We start from the raw sequence: 19,483 nt of genomic DNA, 5'->3' as shown, positions 1-19,483 counted from the left end.
GCCTTCGGTAACTCATTCCAGAGGATGAAAAGCTAACTATGACAAGATGACGGGGGGGGGGATTCTTGACAAAAAATGTCTTCAAAGTTTTTTGATTTGCCGTTTGTTCACTCTTCAAGTTCTGCAGACTCTGCTTTTGTGACTGACAAGACACAGAGGAAGATCCAAGTTACAGCTGGACATGGAGCTGAAAGCTTGCACTATATGGAGAAGAAGTACCGATTCTGTCATACCCGAACCAAGCCTGAGGAACACAGCTTTGACTGAAATACGAAACACTTGAGGAATCTGACAATAAAGTCCAGTTTTGAGGGTCTCTGAAGTCATGGTCTGTGATGCTCAGCAGATTTATTTCACTGCTGAGTGAAAGGAAGTTTATAATAAGACAAGTTAACTATAGTCGAAATACAGAAATACTTCAAAAAGAGTAAAAGATGTTATTTAACAAAGCAAATGTTGTCTAAAACCATACTGTGTGCAGATTATTGAATTGATTGAACTTTTTAATAATGAAACCGACAGCTAATTCAAATGCTGTTTTAATGTGTGGCCCTTTTTGCCCTCCATTACTTTGTGGGTAAACAATGTGAAATTGGTTGGCAGAATGTTGCTATAATAACAGTGTTAGTGTCATTAGTCTTCTGTCCTTCTTACTGGTTAACTTCTACATGCCTGTCCTGAATGTAGTTACACATTTTGAGTGCTTGTATGCCAGTTTACCTGCCCTGCTCTAGTGAGATATCCACTGTGCTGATTTATAGCTTAGGCTTGGCCCACAATAAGAGATTTTTGAATCCTAACCAATATAGAAAATGTGGGACCCCACCCCTTACAGCAAATAATGACTTTTTTTGTGTGTGTTTGATCTTAGAGCAGTGGTGTGGAACAAGATGACCAACATGGCACACCACACACCAGGGTTGCAATTTAACTGTTTTGTCTACCTGCCACTGTGGCTGGTGGATTAAAAAATCTACCAGCCAGACACATTTTTCACCAGCCACTCTATTTTAACAAGCAGCATAATTTAATAAGGTTTGCGGCTGAGGGAAAAAGGATATCCTCTCCTCTCTCGGCTGTGTGGATATATTTCAGACAGATGCTACTGCAGGACGGATCTCTCCCCTTGGTTTGCCGATTACGTCTATGTTTTTATCCGTATATAACAGCTGTATGAGATCGTTCGCGGATAAAAACACTCAACTCGTTATGGCTGAGGTAGCGCGAGAGTTGTCTGCAGCAGAAACACAGAGAGGGAAAAGCCCACTGCTGCATGTCTCCTTTGATACACTGGTTTCTTTTTGCCGTCTCACATTAGATTTATAATGGAAATATAACCTGTCCTAACTTGATGTGGTTCAAGCAGGACAGCTGCTCTCTTTACACCCCTTACCCCCTTGCTCTTGTTAGTAGGCTGCTCATGACAAGAGCGTCTTTTATAATAAAATTTTGCCTCAGTCTAAACCCTCCATTTATCAAAATCAAGGTTGCAATAAATAAAAAATAATAAAAATGCATCACTTTAACATCATATGTCACATATTTAACCTTATTTAAATCTCAAGATGAAAAAACTACATAAATGAACTATCTGCCACATTACTAGGCCCCTGTGTAAAGTATGGAGGGCTAATATAGAGCAGAAATGTATGTTGAAGTCCACATGTGTACAACTAAGTTTAAGAAAAAAAAATCTAAAATGGGAACACAGGCCAAACATTTTAATCATTATTATAAAGGCTTGCAGAAAAGGTCCATATTGGTGCTTTAGAGTGATCTGAGAATTTGAGGAAATAAAATGGCACTGAAAATGTTTGCTGTTTTAAATCAACGTTTTATCACAAATGTTCATAATTGTGTTCCTAATCTATAGGTAATTTCAGTCTCTGTTGTTTTTGTTAAAGAGATATTTTTATTAAACACAGAGACCTGTCTATAATGTAATTGCAGAAATGCTTTTTTTCTGTAACTGTGTGAAATTTTGCATAAAATCGCTTGATATTGATCCCGGGCCCCATATCAAATCGAATCGAAATTGTATCGGGGCAGATTTTGTGATATCTGAAAATATCATATCGTTGTCCAAAATATCAATATCATATTGTATCAGAATGAAACTGGAGATTTACACCCCTACTGGTGGCCCGGGGGCCACATCAGGCAATCACATTTTCCCATCCAGCCCCCAGGCCATTATTAGATCCAGAAAACGTGCACAAGAGAAGACAGGTTGTTGTATTTATTTAAGGTGTCATTTTTATAAACTCGAGATGGACAACATGACAGCGCCAGAATATTCAGCCCAAGTATCTCAATAGCCCCTCCTGTGGCTGGCTGTGGTATTGGGACTGATCTCACTGTTGGAGCCTAAAAAACATACATTTGAAAGACAATAAAAATCTTTAAACAAAAATATGTGAATTTGACCAACTTTTTATTATATAAATCTAATCATTTGAGAATTCAGCACTAAAGTTTCCATCAGGGAAAAAGCTGGCCCCTGTATAAATGTAGATGATGACCCCTGGCTTACAGTATTCAAGACAAAGGCTATCTAATAAGAGTGAGTTGGTGCCTAAAATACCACTCATTTCAAACCTTTTTCTCCGACAAATTTGTGCTGTATTCAACCATTCAAATATCTGCTGTACTTCCTACAGAGACACTGTAAAATTCATAGGCATTTTCCTGCATTATGAGTGTCGAGTTCTGCAGTCCTGTGTCCAAAGTTCAGGCTTTAACTACTTTAAGTTGGGCATACACTGTGTGAGTTGAAGCCGACTCTGTGACAGTCATGGCAAAATGTCAGCTCACACTGTGCGACAAAATCACCACTGCAAAGAGTTTATGTGATCACACTAAATGGTGGTGTGAGACCTGACTGTTCACACAGTACAAGTAAAGTCAGGGCGTACTGGGACAAAAGTCTGTGGAGTTTCCTTTTAAAAAGTCTAATACACTGAGGTTGAAGTCGTATCTGGTAATATCATCACTCTCTCACTCCCTCTCTCTTCCACTATCTCTGTCCCAAACACACAAACAGCATTGCCATCTGAGTCAGCTGGAGATCTGTGTGTAGGAATATTTCCTGCTCAATTATTTCCTTTATTATAGCGGGAGTTGAGGGAGCATTTGGAATTCTATCCTGCTGTCGTCGTGATGATTTAAAATGCTGTCTGACAGTATACAAAGGAAAAAACACCTCAAAGTTGAGGATTCTGCTAGTGACTCTGCCCTCACCTATCTGACCAGTCAGCAGCAACTGGTTGGGCCCTAGTCAGGTTGTAGTTGTCTATTGTATCCCCTCATACACAGCGTGACAAAAAAATGCACAATCCAAATGAAAGTCTGCGACTTCCAAGTCATTCGTACAATTACAAATGCATCACTGAAACAGATGGAGTTCATGCAGTGTAAGACCAGCTTTAGACCTGCAACAAGCAAGACATTGATTCAAACACACCTCTAGCAGATACACCAGTAGCTGTGGAGAGCTAGTCTCATCTGATACTGAGTCAAACCATCCCAGGACACAACTGTCTGTAAACATTTAACAGCAGCTTTGACTCAGGGAGAAAGGTGAGGTTCTTTGGTCAGTGAGCGTGTAGGTGACATCGCTCATAAAGTCAGTAGGAACATGCAGAAAAAAAGGGGTTTAATTTATTCTGTTTACTTTAACAAAATCACTCAGTTAAGTTAGGCTACTCATTAACCTGCCCCAGTGGCAGGCAAGATGAGTAAATTCACCAGGTACTGCTCAAAAGTACCTGAATTTGGCTGGTGGGGGGTGCTAATTACACACCCTGCCACACATTAACAGATTCATTCACTATCCAGCAATCTCTACTCTCAAAACTCTAAATCCCACACTGTCAAATGCAACTGGAAAGAAGTCAATGGCTATGGCTAGCTTTTAGCCAACTGCTAAATCCACTTCAGTCCTGCTCCCCTAATTTGTAAGTTTGATAAGTTGTAAACTTGGGTTGTTGCCACAAATCAACAAGCTGCTACTCCAGTTCTGACATCCTTGCAGTTTAATGCTTCACGTTTACTTTTATTGCCTTGGCTGGGTTTGTTATGCTTCCTCCTTCAGTCAGCTTGTTTCCTAATTGGCTATTGCTCCATTACACAAACAATCCTGGTCCTGCCAGCTTGGCTATCCTCAGTGTTGCCCCCACACAATGGGATTTATGATTGGAAATATTGAACATGTTTAATATTCATGACTTAAAGTCAGAGCAGATTTAATTGTCTTTCAAGCAGATTGGAGAAAAAAAGATCACTCTTAACACAGAAAATGAAAACCTGTGAAGATTCTTTTCAGAGCCATTTGACAATCAAACCTTTGCTGACCTTATAGGTTAGGGTCTGACCTACAACGCCTTAAACGTAATATTAATCTGCCTAGTAGGACTACATTAATACAAATATTTTTAATTCATTTGATTAACTGACAAGTAATCTAGTGTCAGCTAGCTGGGTTGACAAAACAATTCAACCAAGTTATCTCTTATTAAAAAGTTAGTGTTAGGTCAACGTTGACTGCTCAGCTTGTTTGAGACTTCTTCATTGTTAACTAGCACTGTACCTCTAAAGCTTTCAAAATTCAGATGTGTATTACAGAATCAACAATAGTGAACACAACGAATCAGTTGATTTTCATCAGACAACAAGGTCGCTGCTCTCGTAAAATGACAGGATTCATAAAGGAAAGATAGCCGAAAACAAATTTTCATTAACCATGTGGAAACTTCTAATTTCCCTTTTCTGTTCTCAGCTTCTACATGGACTTTAACTTTTAGTTAAAAAAAACTGCTCTAACTTCACCAATGCAAGGATTTTATCATGCACTGAGGGAATCCTAGACCCTTCCTCACCTGTTTATCTGCCGTATTCTGCTGAAAGGTCACACAGATATTGCTTTGCACTTTCTGACCCACACTGAATTGTGTTGTGTGTGCATCCGTGTGTTTGTTTTTGTTTGCATCAAAAAGAATGGAGAAGAAAGCCATTTTCTCAGCAGCACTCTAGGTGTCCCGTCTTTCATTCTGTACCTCACATCAGATCAATTTAATCATCAAAAATTGAACACTTGTCTGTTGATAACAATTCAGAACAGAGATCGAGAGATTCCTACCTGCTGTACTCACACAGACAGTTGTTGTGTTTTGTTCAGCTTCAGTGAATAGTTTTAGAATAAAGGACAACCAGACACAACATCGATAAATAAGGCCCAGACGTTACCACTTTGTGAGATTGCCAGCAGTTTTCCCTTCAAGTGACAATTTAGCCTATTCCAGACCATACAAACACCAACAATGGCAACACAAAACATGTCTGATGGTGCCGGAAACAAGCCTGACAAGTCCATGAGTCATTCCTATCTACTGTGAGTTTATGTTGGTCTCAAATATGTGAAGTTTATTTCCAGTGGCGGTCATTAAACTCATACAGAAAGAAGTGATTAAAATGACATCAGTGAGCAGATCTGTGTGTAAAATGGGAGGCAGAATGAATAACAAGTGTGAGTGTGTATGTGTTGACTGTGATCCAGAGTGGAGAATTGATCTCTCTAAGGCTCACAAGCAGCAAGTCTGTGAATACCAATCAGAGGTAATTAATAGCAACTAATGGACTCTGTTTCTCACTCGCTTTGTTCTCTCCTCTTCTTAGTTTCCATTTAGCCCTTCCGGGGTTGTCCCTCTGCTTTTTAATCATGCAGTTGTCATCATACAGGGATAAAAAAAGATCACTTGTTCTTTGTTTATACTGTCCTGAGCTAGAAACCTCAGTCACTGTACATTTAGACTTCCATATTTGAAGCTAAGTAAATAAACAAGTTTTTTGCACTGATTTATCTAATATCTTTAGATGTTGAATTTTATGGATGAACCCAAAAACTAAAGCAGCACTATGTTTGCCACAGCATTTAGTTTTATATTTAGTTCTAATTTAGCACCAAATGAAAGCAGTGAATTAGACAAAACATTACAAATATACAGAATCCTGGGCATTTCTTAAGGAAGCACAAATTTAACATTCCTTGTTCAGCTGAATCGAAGTATTTGAAAAGTCTTAAAAGCCTTTTATGAATTAATTAACTTTGGATATTTCAATGGTTGTCCAACAAGAAACCATCTCTGATTCATAATATAAATTACTGAGTATTACTGATAATCATTAATTGCATCTCTAAAATGGACCTTATAGTTGGATCTAGGCTGTTCTGGATCCAAATTCTTGATCTATTCTTGATCTAAAATTTTGTATTCACAAAACTTCAACACTACTATAGTTTCACTGCCATCACAGATAGACCAGGCTGATGTGAGCCTTCAGGCGCTGCTTTGTGTTCTTAAAATCCGGTCCAGATAAACGTCAAGGAACTTGATTTGTGGCCAGATATCAGTATCCACAGACTAGGAAACAGGGTGAATCACTGTCCAGTCCAGTCCTGTCCACTCCTCACAGAGCAGCTGGTGTGTTTTGCAGTCTGGAGCCAAGCAGTCACACGCTGGCGTGACATCCATGCAATTCCCTATTATTATGTGTGTAGCTCCACCTTTTTGGGACGGATAGGTCAGGTTGGTACCCCTATGGAAGGGTGCCGAAGAGTGGGACCGTACAAGTCGTTTTTTTTTTTGGGACCCTTTTCAACTTTTGCTCTATGGAAACTCAAAAAAATGTGTGCCGTGCCGCACTGAACTAAACCAGACCGCTCTGTGGAATGACTTATATTTTAGATAGGAGCATCAGCTACAAATGTCAGAGGGATTTTGAAGGACATTTCCTGTACCAATCACAACCTGGTTCTTTCTGTTTTATTTTGGCCCTAGACTGCATTTACTAAGAGGCAGAACTCCCAACAAGCTCAGCTGGACTGTGCTTGAGGCTCATTAGCCCATGTTAGCATGCCAACACTTTAGAAAATATGCCTAACACAAGAATTTCATAATAGCCATGTAAGTATTAAGCTTAAAGCACAGCCGGGCCTTCATACATACTCATACAGCATCTTCATTTCATAGTGCAATTTGTTTTGCAAGTTTAACCCTTGCACTCCTCACTTACTGTCATCTAGCTCGAGGCTGAAGAATCTCTAATGCATGTGCTTCTTTCACACAAATTCTTAGTAAAAAAAATGTTTATACAGGAAAAACCTTGAAAGAGTTGGGATTTCTATATGAAAGTAAAAAGTTGTAAAAGTTTAATAGCAAAGATGCAGGCATACTGTAATCAATGAGGAGTGCTAAATATGAGGATATTTGAGCTGTCTCTGAGAAATGATCACAAAAACAACCTCAGTCAGTAAAGTTACAAAGAGATATTGAACTATGTGGTTTGTTTGTCAGATTTTAGGAGTACAGAACTGAATTCTGATGAACAAACAGGCTTCATCTAGAGGTTATTTTATTTTATTCTATTTCATTAATGATGTTGGGCATTAACCTCCACCTTATGACACTGAACACAGGTGTTATCCTGGAGCTGCACGGTTTCACAGGGTTAGCTTAGGTCAGCTTTTCTAATTCAACTTGCCCGTCTGATATTTCTCTGGAATGGTGTTACTGTCAGAGATTTAAAAAGGATTAGTCAGAGTGAGACATCGAAGAGAGGAGCAGAGAGAGAATAAATGACAGAAGTCTCAGAGAAAAGACGGAGAGGCTGATTGGGTGTGGAGCTGGAGAAGGGTGAGACAGCAGGGGGCAAAGGGACAAAGAGTATAGATGAAGTGTCAGAGGAACAGAGAGCGACACTGAGGCTGGTGTCCGGATGAGCGCCGGATGGAGTGCACGCTTTACTTGCAAGCTCATTAAACAACATCGTAATTGATGAGTGAGGAAAGAAAGCAGTGAAGAGATGAGGGGCGATAATCGTCAAGGGCAGAAACAACTTGATGAAAGTGTCCTAATCAAGGCTTTTCAGCCAGAGGAAGATCAATCACCAACCATAGGAAAGACGGATGGAGGAAAAATCCTCCTGGTGATGCTTTTGTTTCCTAAAGTAACTCTCTCTTGGCTTTTAAGATCATTGCTGTTGGTTTCTCCCTATAACTTATCTTTATGTCTGAAATGACGGTTATGACAGTGAAGGAACCAGAAATACTGTACTGAGGATGGAAAAGATCAAGATCAATGCAGTATTGTCTGGGTAGCTCACTTCCATGATAACCTCCCTCTGACACTTGTAGTAGGTATTGGTCTTTTTTATTATTTTGGGCCTGAGTATCAAAGTTTTCTATATTTAACAAGTTTTAATACTTTTTTTGTTCAGGGACAATTTTGTGTATAACCTGCCAATCAAACACTGAACACTGAATTATGTGGATATCAGATATGGAAATACAACAAACTAGAAAAGCACTCGGAGAGCGCAGACCTTTGCCATCAGTCCAATCTCCCAATAGTAAAGAATCATTTAAAAAATTTCTGGATCCAGATGGTGATCCGGATCACTCCCAAAATCTAATCAGTTCTTCCTTATGCCATTTCTGACATTTCCTGAAAATTTCATCAAAATCGGTCCATAACTTTTTGAGTTATGTTGCTAACAAACTAACAAACAAACTCACTAACAAACCCTGCCGATCACATAACCTCCTTGGCAGAGGTAATAAAGCAGAAGTTTGTAGCCTACTCACAGGTCATAACAGAGGCTGAATTATTAAGTTACTTTCCATCTCTCCAACTTGGCTCAGCGCTATGACGCATGAACGTGTGCTGTATGAAGCTCTCTGTCAGGATGGATCCAGCTGGATTTTAAAGTAGGGACAGGGACACAGTCTTGCAGTACGAAACAATTTCTGACATTCTTCAAATTTTCACAATGAAGGCAAATAAAAACAGATCAGACCCAGTGTGTAATGTCCAGGGGGGTGACGTTTTTTCTGAGTACGGATCCGAAAAAAACGCATCCAAAAATAACGGACCCAGTGTAAGACCTTTAATCCTAGTTCTATATTATGTCCCTCTCTACATCCTGTTTTACCCAACATCTGTTCGATCTCTCTAAAGACATCTGACCAAAAAAAATTGTAATTTTTTGCATGTAAGGACTATATTTAAATAATTTTCATTTTTTTATATTTTATTTGTTTTTCTCCATGTAGGTCAGTGGAGGTACTGATTTACTTAAATGCAAGGAAATGCATGAAGGATGGACATGTATATTTGACTGTTTGCTGAATTCATAATAGGGCTAGTTTTAAAATTTTGTCAATCTGTGGACCACTTATTTAGAAATGAACTTAATTATTTTATTTTATTATTATGAGTATGTGTATTATATGTATGTATATATATGTGTGTATATATGCATAAATATGTATTTTTTCTTTTCTTTTGTATGGGTGAGGGTGAACAAGGGGTGAAGGAAAAAGGGTTAAAATGTCAAAATGGGAAAATGTGTCAGTGTCTATCTGTGACAATAAGATGTGCTTCTATGTTACTCACACTACTAATTGACACAATAAAGTATCAAAACAAATATTTTTTTTTAAATGTAGAATAAGACTGAAAAAAAAAATTAAAAAATGATGCACATCCTGAGTTGTCTCCCCTTTGCATAAAGTGTAAGAAAGAGGTCGGTTCTTACATTCATTGTATCTGGAGCTGTTCTGAGGTATATGATTTTTGGGTAAAAGTTTCACAGGAATTAAATCTTATTTTTGGTAAGACAATACAGGTAAATTCCAGTTTGTTTCTTTTAAACATAGCAAGTGAGAAACTGTTTGACAAATGCCCAACATAAACTTTTGAGCAAGCTTACTGTCTTGGCAAGAGGATGTGTTTTATTTCAGTGGATTAAACCCAGACCTCCAACTATCAGTCAGTGGCATGGAGAAATTCTTAAAGTTTTGCCGATGGAACGTTTAAGTTCAAGGTTGAAGGGAAATGAGAAGTCTTTTGACAAGCTTTGGGGGCCCTTTCTTGACTATCTTCCAGACTGCATCACAGACTTAATAAAGAAGGGATGTTGTGATGTAAACTGGCGCCCCTCATGTACTCTTCAGAATCCTTGAGGTTCTCTAATGTGTATCTTATTTTAATATTAGGTTATTTTATTGTGCTTTATTACCTTTCCTGCTTTGTGGATTCATTGAACCACATTTGATATCCAATTACAGTGATATAGAAATGTCTACGTGGAACCGCCTGTACTAGTACATCATGCTTGTTATAGGGATATTTTGACCATCTCGTTTTATTTTGTATGTATTGTCTGATCCCACTTGGTTTATACTCTGCTTATTTCAGTACTTGCTGTCATATGTTTTTCGTTTTTCTTTTTTCTTTTCGGTTTTCCTCCTTTTTTCCTCTTAAATGTTCAAAATTCAATAAAACATGTTTAAAAAAAAAAAAAAAAAAAAAAGATGCACTGTACAGTTTTCAATTCACTTTTTTAAAACCAGTCCCTAAAACGTTGGGACAATGTGTAAAACATGAATAAAAGCAAAATATTACGATTTGTCAAATATTGAAACCCTATTACTTACCTACAGGACTATAAATCAGGTGTAAACATGCCAGCCCTGCTCTGATAAATCCTGTGTACCACCAGTGTCCCAATTTAGCTTAGGGACAGTGACCACTAAGCGATAAGCTAATCTTGTAGCAAATCTGCACATGCTGTCCTTTGTTACCTGATAAGGGAAGTATAATGAACTTGAAACTCACCAAGCTTCTGCACTGCAGAACACTGTGAGAAATAAGGCATCTGTCTGCAGGATTTCTCTTTCCCTGGGATGAATTTGCATCATCTATTAGACATAATTATTTTGCTGATGATATAGCAACAACAGACCATGACTGGTAGCATAGTTTAAATACTAAACTGAATGAGCCTGTTCTTACTAGTGCATTGTACTTCTGCAAACATTGGCTGCTCAAGCCTTTGGAAGAAATGTTTATCATGTAAGTCTGCCACCTGCTGTAATGACTCATGCTTATAATAAACCAAACTGCAGTATTTCTGAGGGTATATGTTAAAAGGCATATCTAGTGAACACATTGGAGTCTGAACAAAGACCCACAATGCTGCCTAGTTTTGCTCTGACATATGTTCGACCTGATTAGGTAAACAAGCTATAGGATGATTAAACATAATTAAAATGCAGAGGGAGTTGTGTTTGAAGCTGCTTAAAGAAATAAAATAATAATTTCTCTGTCTTCCCGTTTCACCAGTTAACATGGAGCGGGGTCTATCATTTCTGGGAACAGTTTGTTGGATGTGGCCGGGCAGTAGAGCTAATTTATGGGTCAATATAAACTTCTATCACAGCAGACTGAAGCTGAAAGCTGTGCTGGCCTGCGGCAAAGATGAGGAATGGAGCAGAACCTCTAAATCTTAGACACAGAACATATAGGACAGGGAGAACAGACACATGCAGGATGTCACTGAAGATGAGATCGCATAGACTTCCAGCACATGTCCACATACAGACTCATATATGTTCACATTAACACCTTTAAAAGTCTTTTCCTGTGGGAGAATTTTAAAGACCTGCTAAATGTATGTCTTCTTTACCCAAACCTGACCACACTAGCAATAATGAAATCGTCTTTCAGAGCCTTGCATTAAATGCATCAGTGCCTACAGTAATTACAACAGTGGAATCACTCCAGGGTGGCTCCGGGTGAAAAGATAATGTAACAGGATGATAGTTTAGGTAATTAGTGCTGGCCATTAAAAGCATAATTCACTTCACTAACAAGATGCAGTAAATTTGTTGGTTCTGAACCAAAGTGTGAAAACAGAACTAGCGCTATGGGAGGATGGGATGGAGGGGAACATTGGTGTCATGGATCAACTAGTTTCTCTTTTAACTGCTGGGTTTCACCTGAATGCATCATTGGATGTCTGTTGAAACAGCAGATGCTGTAAATGGAAGATAACATTAAGCTGTGCTTGTAAGTGTGCCTCTGTTGCATTTTTCATTAAAATTTCAAAAAGCACCCATCTGCTTCTTTTGGAGGCTCAAGCAGCATGAAACAATGAGTATTCAGTTATATTTTCAATTGCCCTCCATCTGTATAGTATCCATCTAGCCTTGTTCACTGAAGATAACTGACATGTCACAGGAGGGACACAGGTGTTATTGAGAACTCTAACTAAAGCTTTATTCCCCATTTATTTTATCCAGTTCCAGCATCGTGGTTCCATACATGGTGTCTCTTTGGCATGGATCAATGATTCATCAAAATAGGAAGAGCCACTTATAACAGCTACACCTGTCGTTTCCCAAGTACAGGTTCAAATGTCCTGAAAATGTAAAATAAATGCATGTTTATGTAAATAAAACAGATTATAATACATTATCTCCTTCTTATATTTAGAGGTTTTAAATTCTCACAGTAGCCAAAGAAGATGGCGTCATACATCTGCTAAAATATATTTACATTTCTGGGTTAATAGGTCCCTGGTAAGGTGAAACCTCTCTTGCAAATGAATGAAAAGTCCTAAGGCAGCTCCTGCACAGAGGCTAGTTTTAATAGGCTCTAGCAGGTAAAGAGACACAGTGGTATTGAAGGGTTTTTGGATCTGCATCATGTTTGGAGTGAATGGTTTTATCACAAAAAAAGAGTGCTGTCTAACAGGGGTTCGACCAGAAGACCAAAACTGGGATTTTCACTGATACTGGGTCTCCTTTCTCACAAAACCCAGACAGATGTAACATTGCTTTGACTTGAAATATGTCAAAATACTAGTTTATTACTAGTTTTTTGCGGCAGGAGATATTTTATGCACATTTTGCAAACATTTAAGTGTGATTTTTCTATAAAATGGGTTACAAAAATTGTCCATTCGTGTCTTAATTACGTTTTTCTTAATTTAAACGAGTGGCATAACAGCAATAATCACCATTCAATAATGCAAATGATATCACATTTGCATTATGAGCAACAAAAATTGAGATTAGACAGATTTTTTTTTAATCATTCTGACTTAGTTCATTCTATCTAATATTGATGAAGCTTATTGTTACTTCACTTAAGTCATACCCCAAGCTGCGATTGGCTGATAGCCAGCTGACACCAGCTCCCACAGCCAATCACAGCTCTTTCTCTCAACACAGCGGTCCATTTAAAGATGACATACTGCTCACTAATCCCTGCTTGTATCAATGCTGATGCATCACGCTGCTGCTGGCATAGCTGGCATAATTTCATTGTTTTTAATGCACATTGTCATATATGCATCTACACGTATGGGGGTTACTAGCTACTAGCACTTCCTGGAAAGTCAAAGCATGCTGCTTGACTAAATGTTATAGAGTGATTAATTGCTTGAATTTGTAAAAAAAAAAAAAAAAAAAAAACACAAGATAAGGTACCTAATGATAGTATATCAAATCGCAATACTGGGGGAAAAATCGCAATTAGATGATTTTGCAAGTCATTCAGCCATATTTTGGTCTACATTTGTACACATTTGTGCAAATTGCCCCTGTTAGTAAACAAAACAAGTAATCAGCAACTTCTCTTTGCATCATTCCCATGGATAAAAAGAAAACTGTGACTGGATTATTTTTGTATTGAAGGTTTTTTTGCTGTGTCCTATGATGTCTAAGCAGAATCATGGGTGTTTATCCATGGACTGACATTAGCAAAAATAAAAAATAATGATACCTGTACAAAGAGCAAGTCACATTATATCTGAAAATACTTTAATCACATCTATGTTCAGATTTTACTCTATGATGGTAGGAAGAAGAAGTAGTTTAAGCACCTTAACTCCCTCTCTGAGTGTGTGGGTGTGGTAAAATTAGAACATACAACTACATGAACTAGCATTTTGTTGATTTTCAGGTACTATCTGAGACTCGTGTCTCCTGTCTCCACTTCAGGAGACCCAGCTAACTGTTTAAAACCCCTGGTCAAAGACTTTACAGGCTGCTTTGTAGATGGAATTCTCCACTCCATTTTTGATTTAGAGACACTGAGGCGATGTTGAGCCATCTTTCATGCTCTGTCATGACCTCCACGAGTGTGGGCCGTCAATAAACAAACACAAGAGAGCTACAGTGAGTGCACTCCAATTTGTAAGCAGCGCTGTGAGTGAGTCTTCCTCAGTCAGATTGTTTCTGACACTATTAGCCGCCTGAAATCATTACATTCTTTCTATATTATTCTATACAACAATCACGTTTGCCTAAGCCAGGAATGTTTGGTAAACATTTTCTATCTCATTTATAAAATTAAATCAATTTAATGACTCTTCTCCTCTATTAATTCCTGTAATTCTACTGCTCATACATCATTTTTCAATGACAGCTCCACTGTTGAATTTGATTGAGACTGAGATCGGGTAAGGGGCAAACTGCAATGTATGTGGCAAGAATGAATAATTCTTGCACCAAACTGCCTCATTCTTATGCTAGCTGGCAAGGACAATCATTTTTCAGAGGATTGGCCGCAGTGAAATCACAACCTCCTTGTTTTGACACTGCATAGCTTTTCCTCACTGGGGTATCTTGCCGTTAATCTCATTCACCGCAGAGACTTCACAAGGGGGAATTGATGATGTAAACACAAAATGGGAATTGCAAAACTGATTTAGAGCTTCTGTCAATACCCATGGTGGTAGAGTGAAGACAGGCAGAGATTTTACATCTAAAATTCTCTTTACTACTGCATAAAACAGGACTCATTAAGTTAAACATCAACAAAGTCTTTAACCTTTCCCAACAGTAGAAAGAAATGAAGAAGATAAGAGCCAAGAGCTAATCAACATCAACGCCTAAGTATGAAATACAGTACATAAAAATGCAAGGAGCAAAAAATATCAAACTCTGCCTGGAAAACCTAAAAAAAAAACATCTGTGTCTGTAATTTCTGCTGTCTAAGGAGAAATTGAAAAAAATATCTTACAAATAATTGAACAGACATATATTTTTAATTAGTTCCTTGTTGAAAGGCTGTAACTATGTCCCTGTGGTTTCTCTGCAACTGAGTATGTGTAATGAGTCCTGCTGCTTTTAAGTGCTTGTAACAATGAAAGGACCAGTAATTAGTCTGGGTTTCACTGCAAAGTTTAAGAGCCCCATGTCGGCCACTAAAGCTCTCCTACCAGTTTATGGATTTTTTTTGTGTGTGTGTGCTTCTCAGGGTTTAAGAACCCCTTTCATCAGCTTTGTTGTAGGGAGACTTTGCATGTTTTGATGAGAAAAGCAGAAAATTTTAAACCGTTCAACTACAACTATTAGATTTTAGTGACTTTAATTGTGGAGTTAGAGAACCGGCCTTCAAGCCTTAACCTAAGCAGAATAAAGTTGATGGGGGTGATGACGTCAACCTATATACAACCCAAATTCCCCAAAAGTTGGGATGCAACGCAATCGTTTTCAGTTCTCATAAACCCATATTTTACTCACAATAGAACGTAAACAATATAACAGATCTTGAAATTGAGACATTTTTACAATTTTATGAAAAATACTGATTCATTTTGACAACACATCTCAAAAAAAGTAGGGACAGGGCCATTTTTACCATTCTGTAGCATCCCCTCTAGCAATGTTTAAGAAGCAAGGAGACCAGCTGCTGGAGTTTTGGGAGAGGGATGTTACCCCATTCTAGCCGCTGAACAGTCCTGGGTCTTCTTTGCTGGATTTTTCATTTCATGATGTGCCACATTCTCTCTGTCTGGACTGTAGGAAGGCCATTGCAGCCCCTGAACTCTTCTACTATGAAGCCATGTGGCTGTGATGGATGCGGTATGTGGTTTAGCATTGTCTTGTTGAAATATGCAAGGATGAAAGAGCTCTTGTCTGGGTGGGAGCACGTTGCTCTAAAAACTCTATCAGCTTTTCAGCACTGAGAGTGCCTTTCCAGATGTATAAGCTGCCCATACCATAGGCACTAATGCAACCCCATACCATCAGAGATGCAGGATTTTGAACTGTGCGCTTATAACAAGCTGGATGGTCCCTCTCCTCTTTAGTCTTCAGGACACCGTGCCCATGTTTACCAAAAAGAATGTGAAATCTTTATTCAACTGACCACAGAACAGTTTTCCATTTTGCCCTTAGTCCATTTTAAATGAGCTTTGGCCCAGAGAAGATGGTAGAATTTCTGGCTTCTTCTCGGCATGATACAGCTTTAACTTGCATTTGTGGATGGCACAGTAGTCTGTGTAGATGGACAGTAATTTCTGGAAGTGTCCCTGAGCCCATGCAGGGATTTACAGTACAGAATCATGCCTGTCTTCAATGCTATGCTACCTAAGGGCCCATAGATCCCAAGCATCCAATAATGACCTTCAGCCTTTTCCCTTAGGCACAGAGATTTTCTCCAGATTGTTAAGTCTTTTGATGATATTAAGGACTGTAGATGGTGGGATACAGTGTTAATTTTTTTAGTTTAACAAAAACTATGACGAAAAGTAGATTACTTTTTGTTACAGAGATGAAACAAGACTAAAATGTATGTGCCGGACTGACGGACATTCAGATTCTGTGTTATTTCTTCTCTGTGTGTCCAACTTGCTGTCTGTCAAAACACCCAAAGGAGTGAGAGCAGGAGCGGGTGTAGAGGAGCTGATAGGTAGATCAAACAGTTCTTCTCTGTGTTCCACTGGTAGTCTTTACAAGAAATTAAACTAAAATGCAGCCAGCCTACCTTGGAATCACTGAAAATCCCCATAAGCTGTTGAGCAGCATAGACTCCTAATAATAGCTTCTATTGCTGCTGTACAGTAATCTTTCTCAGTTTTGATCAGAGTTGCAGTAATTAAAAAAATCTCCAAAACCTTGTACTAGATCCTGTTAGTTAAAAATATTAATCCAAAGTTGAAATCTGTGTTAAAACTGGCAAGACAGATGCTAATTAGCGACCCAAAGGAGGCAGCCTACTGTTACATTATGATGTGTTTAAAAGGCGGCTCAGACTTCTAACAGTTCAAGAAGGATGAAGTTGATTTATTATGATGTGTTCAAAGTCACATGGAGATAATGAAATTTTAGTTTTTAGCGAGAAATCTGAGTAAATGCAGTCGTTTAATGGAGAAATGTTTATTTAATAAGTAATATCATATAGATATAAAGCATTAGTTCAGTTTATATTTATTTATATTACTAAAATTACTAATAAATATTACTAAAATTATCAGTAAAGATTTTGAGTAGGCTATTGATTGTACAAAATGAGTGTTTATTTGTTTTTCACAATCTGGCTCATTAAAAAAGAGAGAAAATATGATGTGACAAAAACAAAAGACTAAAATGTTGGGGCTTTTGATCAACTAAAATGAGACTAAAAATACGAAGGGTGAACAGGGCTAAAACTAAGACTTAATCTAAAAATGGCTGCCAAAACAAACACTGGTGGGGTATTCAAATTCTTTACATTTATCGTTAAGAAACAAGCTTTTTCACAAATTGGTTAACTTCTGCCTATCTTTACTTCTAAAAGACTTTGACTCCCGCAAAAGCTACTTTTATACCTAGTCATGTTCTTGATCTGTTGCTTATCTAATTAGTTGAAAATGCTTCTTCATTAATACCCCTTACTGTTCGAGCCTTTCGTTGCCCTATCCCTTATTTTTTTAATGTGTTGCTGCCATCAATTTGTGCAACTATTTTTCATGAAACTATAAAATGTCTCAGTTTCAACTTGGATATGTTGTTTATGTTCCACCGTGAACAGAATATGGGTTTGTGAAATTTGCAGATTGCTGCATTCAGTTTTTATTTACATTTTACAAAGAAACCCAACTTTTTTGAAATGGGATTGTAGAATGAAGTTGAGGGTGATGAAGGCTTTACTCTGACGCCACAAGACTACATTATACCCTCTATAATCTGTCTTAAGATGCATTTAAATATTATTTCAATGTCAATTTTGACGGCTTATTAAAGGTCCGCAGTGTCACCTGCATGGTTGTTCCTCATTTTAAAAGCAACTAAAGGACAAAGGACGATGAAAAATAGAAAATAAGAGAAAAGATGATAGACAAGTAATGGCGTTTTCACATATGCACAAACATCCTTGGAAATTTCCAAAATTATGGTGAGGTGTGTGTGAATGTAAACACCTCAATCCTTTACCCTGGCTTTAGCTAGAATGCTTTCTGCCACCCCACAGTCAGGGCGACATGATGTGTAAATGCAATAGGAAACATTCAGGTGAATTCACCATGAGCAGCAGGGTTGATGTTGTTTACATCACGCCACCTGTAAACGACTTCCTACTCTTTTCATCCTTACATCTATATGCTATTACCTCATTTTAATACCATTTAGAATTTTCATAAAGCCATTACAGCATATGACACTGCTGCCTCATCCCTCATATCTGGGGAAATCTCCTGCTGAGAGGTAGACTTGTGACGGGTCAGTTAGAAAGATTATAGGGCAGCCTTTGCCCTTCTTAAAACTTTCAGGAGTGCGTGAAAATAGAGAAAGAAAATGTAGCCACAAGATGAGAAAGAAAAGAAAATAGAACAGAAAAAGGAAGTAGACACAAACACTTGTGACCCTTGTATAGAGGCAGAGAGCAAAGCGAAGAAAACATGATGCTGTGGCCAATGTGTGTGCAGCCTCTCACACGAAGCCTGAATAACAAGTGAAAGGAGCTGCATAGCCTTGCACAATAAGACCATGAGAGATTGAAAATAATATAAAAAGGTTACAGCCTTGGACAAAATCAGGAAATGAATTTTGGTTGTGGTAAAATGTTGACATTAAGATTAAGAAGTGAAAATGTCCGTGCTTAAAGGAAAAGACAGAAACAGATAAAGCAAAGAAGGAATTAAGACAAGTAAATAAACAAGAACAATCTGTGACCAAATTTCAGCCATAGAGAGTAAAAACACAAGAGATGTAGATACCTGGGAGTTTTGTTTTTAACACAGACATACAGACTGACTTTGGTGAATGTGTGGATGGGACACTGACCTGTGAGCACAGCCTTGGCAGAGGGTTCAGCCAGGTCCAGAGCGGACTTTCCGTCTGTGTTGCGGATGTTTGGGTCGGCTCCATGCTGCAGCAACACTGTACAACAACAGGGCAGACACAGACAGTAGCTGAGCTCCTGGACTGACATGCAAACTCCCCGACACACACCACCTCCCAGTCCTCCTCCTCCTCGAGCTCCTCTTCCTGCTCCTCCTGCTGAAACACATCCTGTTCCATAAACTGCTCTTCCTGGACCTTTTTCTCCCACTTGCTCCACTGCTATGCCCCCTGCTCCTCCTCCTCCAATGGTTGTGTCCCCCGGCTCGCCTGGCAGCCCTTCAGCGCGTCCTGCTTCACATTTCTCTCCTTCTTCTCTTCTCCCTCCTCCAGCTGCTCCTCCTCTGTTGCTAGCGCTGCTCCCTAGGCTGCCCCTGGCTGCCCCTGCCCTGCGAGCCATGCTGCTGATGTAAACAGACATGCCACAACAAGAGCAGCGAAGGATACGCTACAGCACCCGGCTGGAGAGACAGCCGACCTTACAAAGCGGCTACGTGACACGCTACAAAACACATCACACTTCCATGGAGG

At 38.7% G+C, this 19,483-nt stretch overlaps 1 protein-coding gene across 3 annotated transcripts in view; it reads right to left on the bottom strand.

Annotated features, from left to right (window-relative positions):
• The window catches only part of LOC121524976 (poly [ADP-ribose] polymerase tankyrase-1-like), a 140,159-nt gene that overhangs the window by 105,195 nt on the left and 15,481 nt on the right, over positions 1 to 19,483 (bottom strand). For all 3 annotated transcript variants that reach the window (XM_041810632.1, XM_041810635.1, XM_041810634.1), the window contains exon 4: positions 18,896 to 18,991. In XM_041810632.1, coding sequence (XP_041666566.1) covers positions 18,896 to 18,991 — 96 coding nt within the window. The remainder of the gene's footprint in view (positions 1 to 18,895; positions 18,992 to 19,483) is intronic.

This window comes from Cheilinus undulatus, linkage group 17 (genome assembly GCF_018320785.1).
Source record: "Cheilinus undulatus linkage group 17, ASM1832078v1, whole genome shotgun sequence".
In the NCBI taxonomy this organism is placed as follows: domain Eukaryota; kingdom Metazoa; phylum Chordata; class Actinopteri; order Labriformes; family Labridae; genus Cheilinus; species Cheilinus undulatus.
The sequence above is the reverse complement of the archived record's forward strand: the minus strand, read 5'-3'. Positions and strand labels throughout refer to the sequence as shown.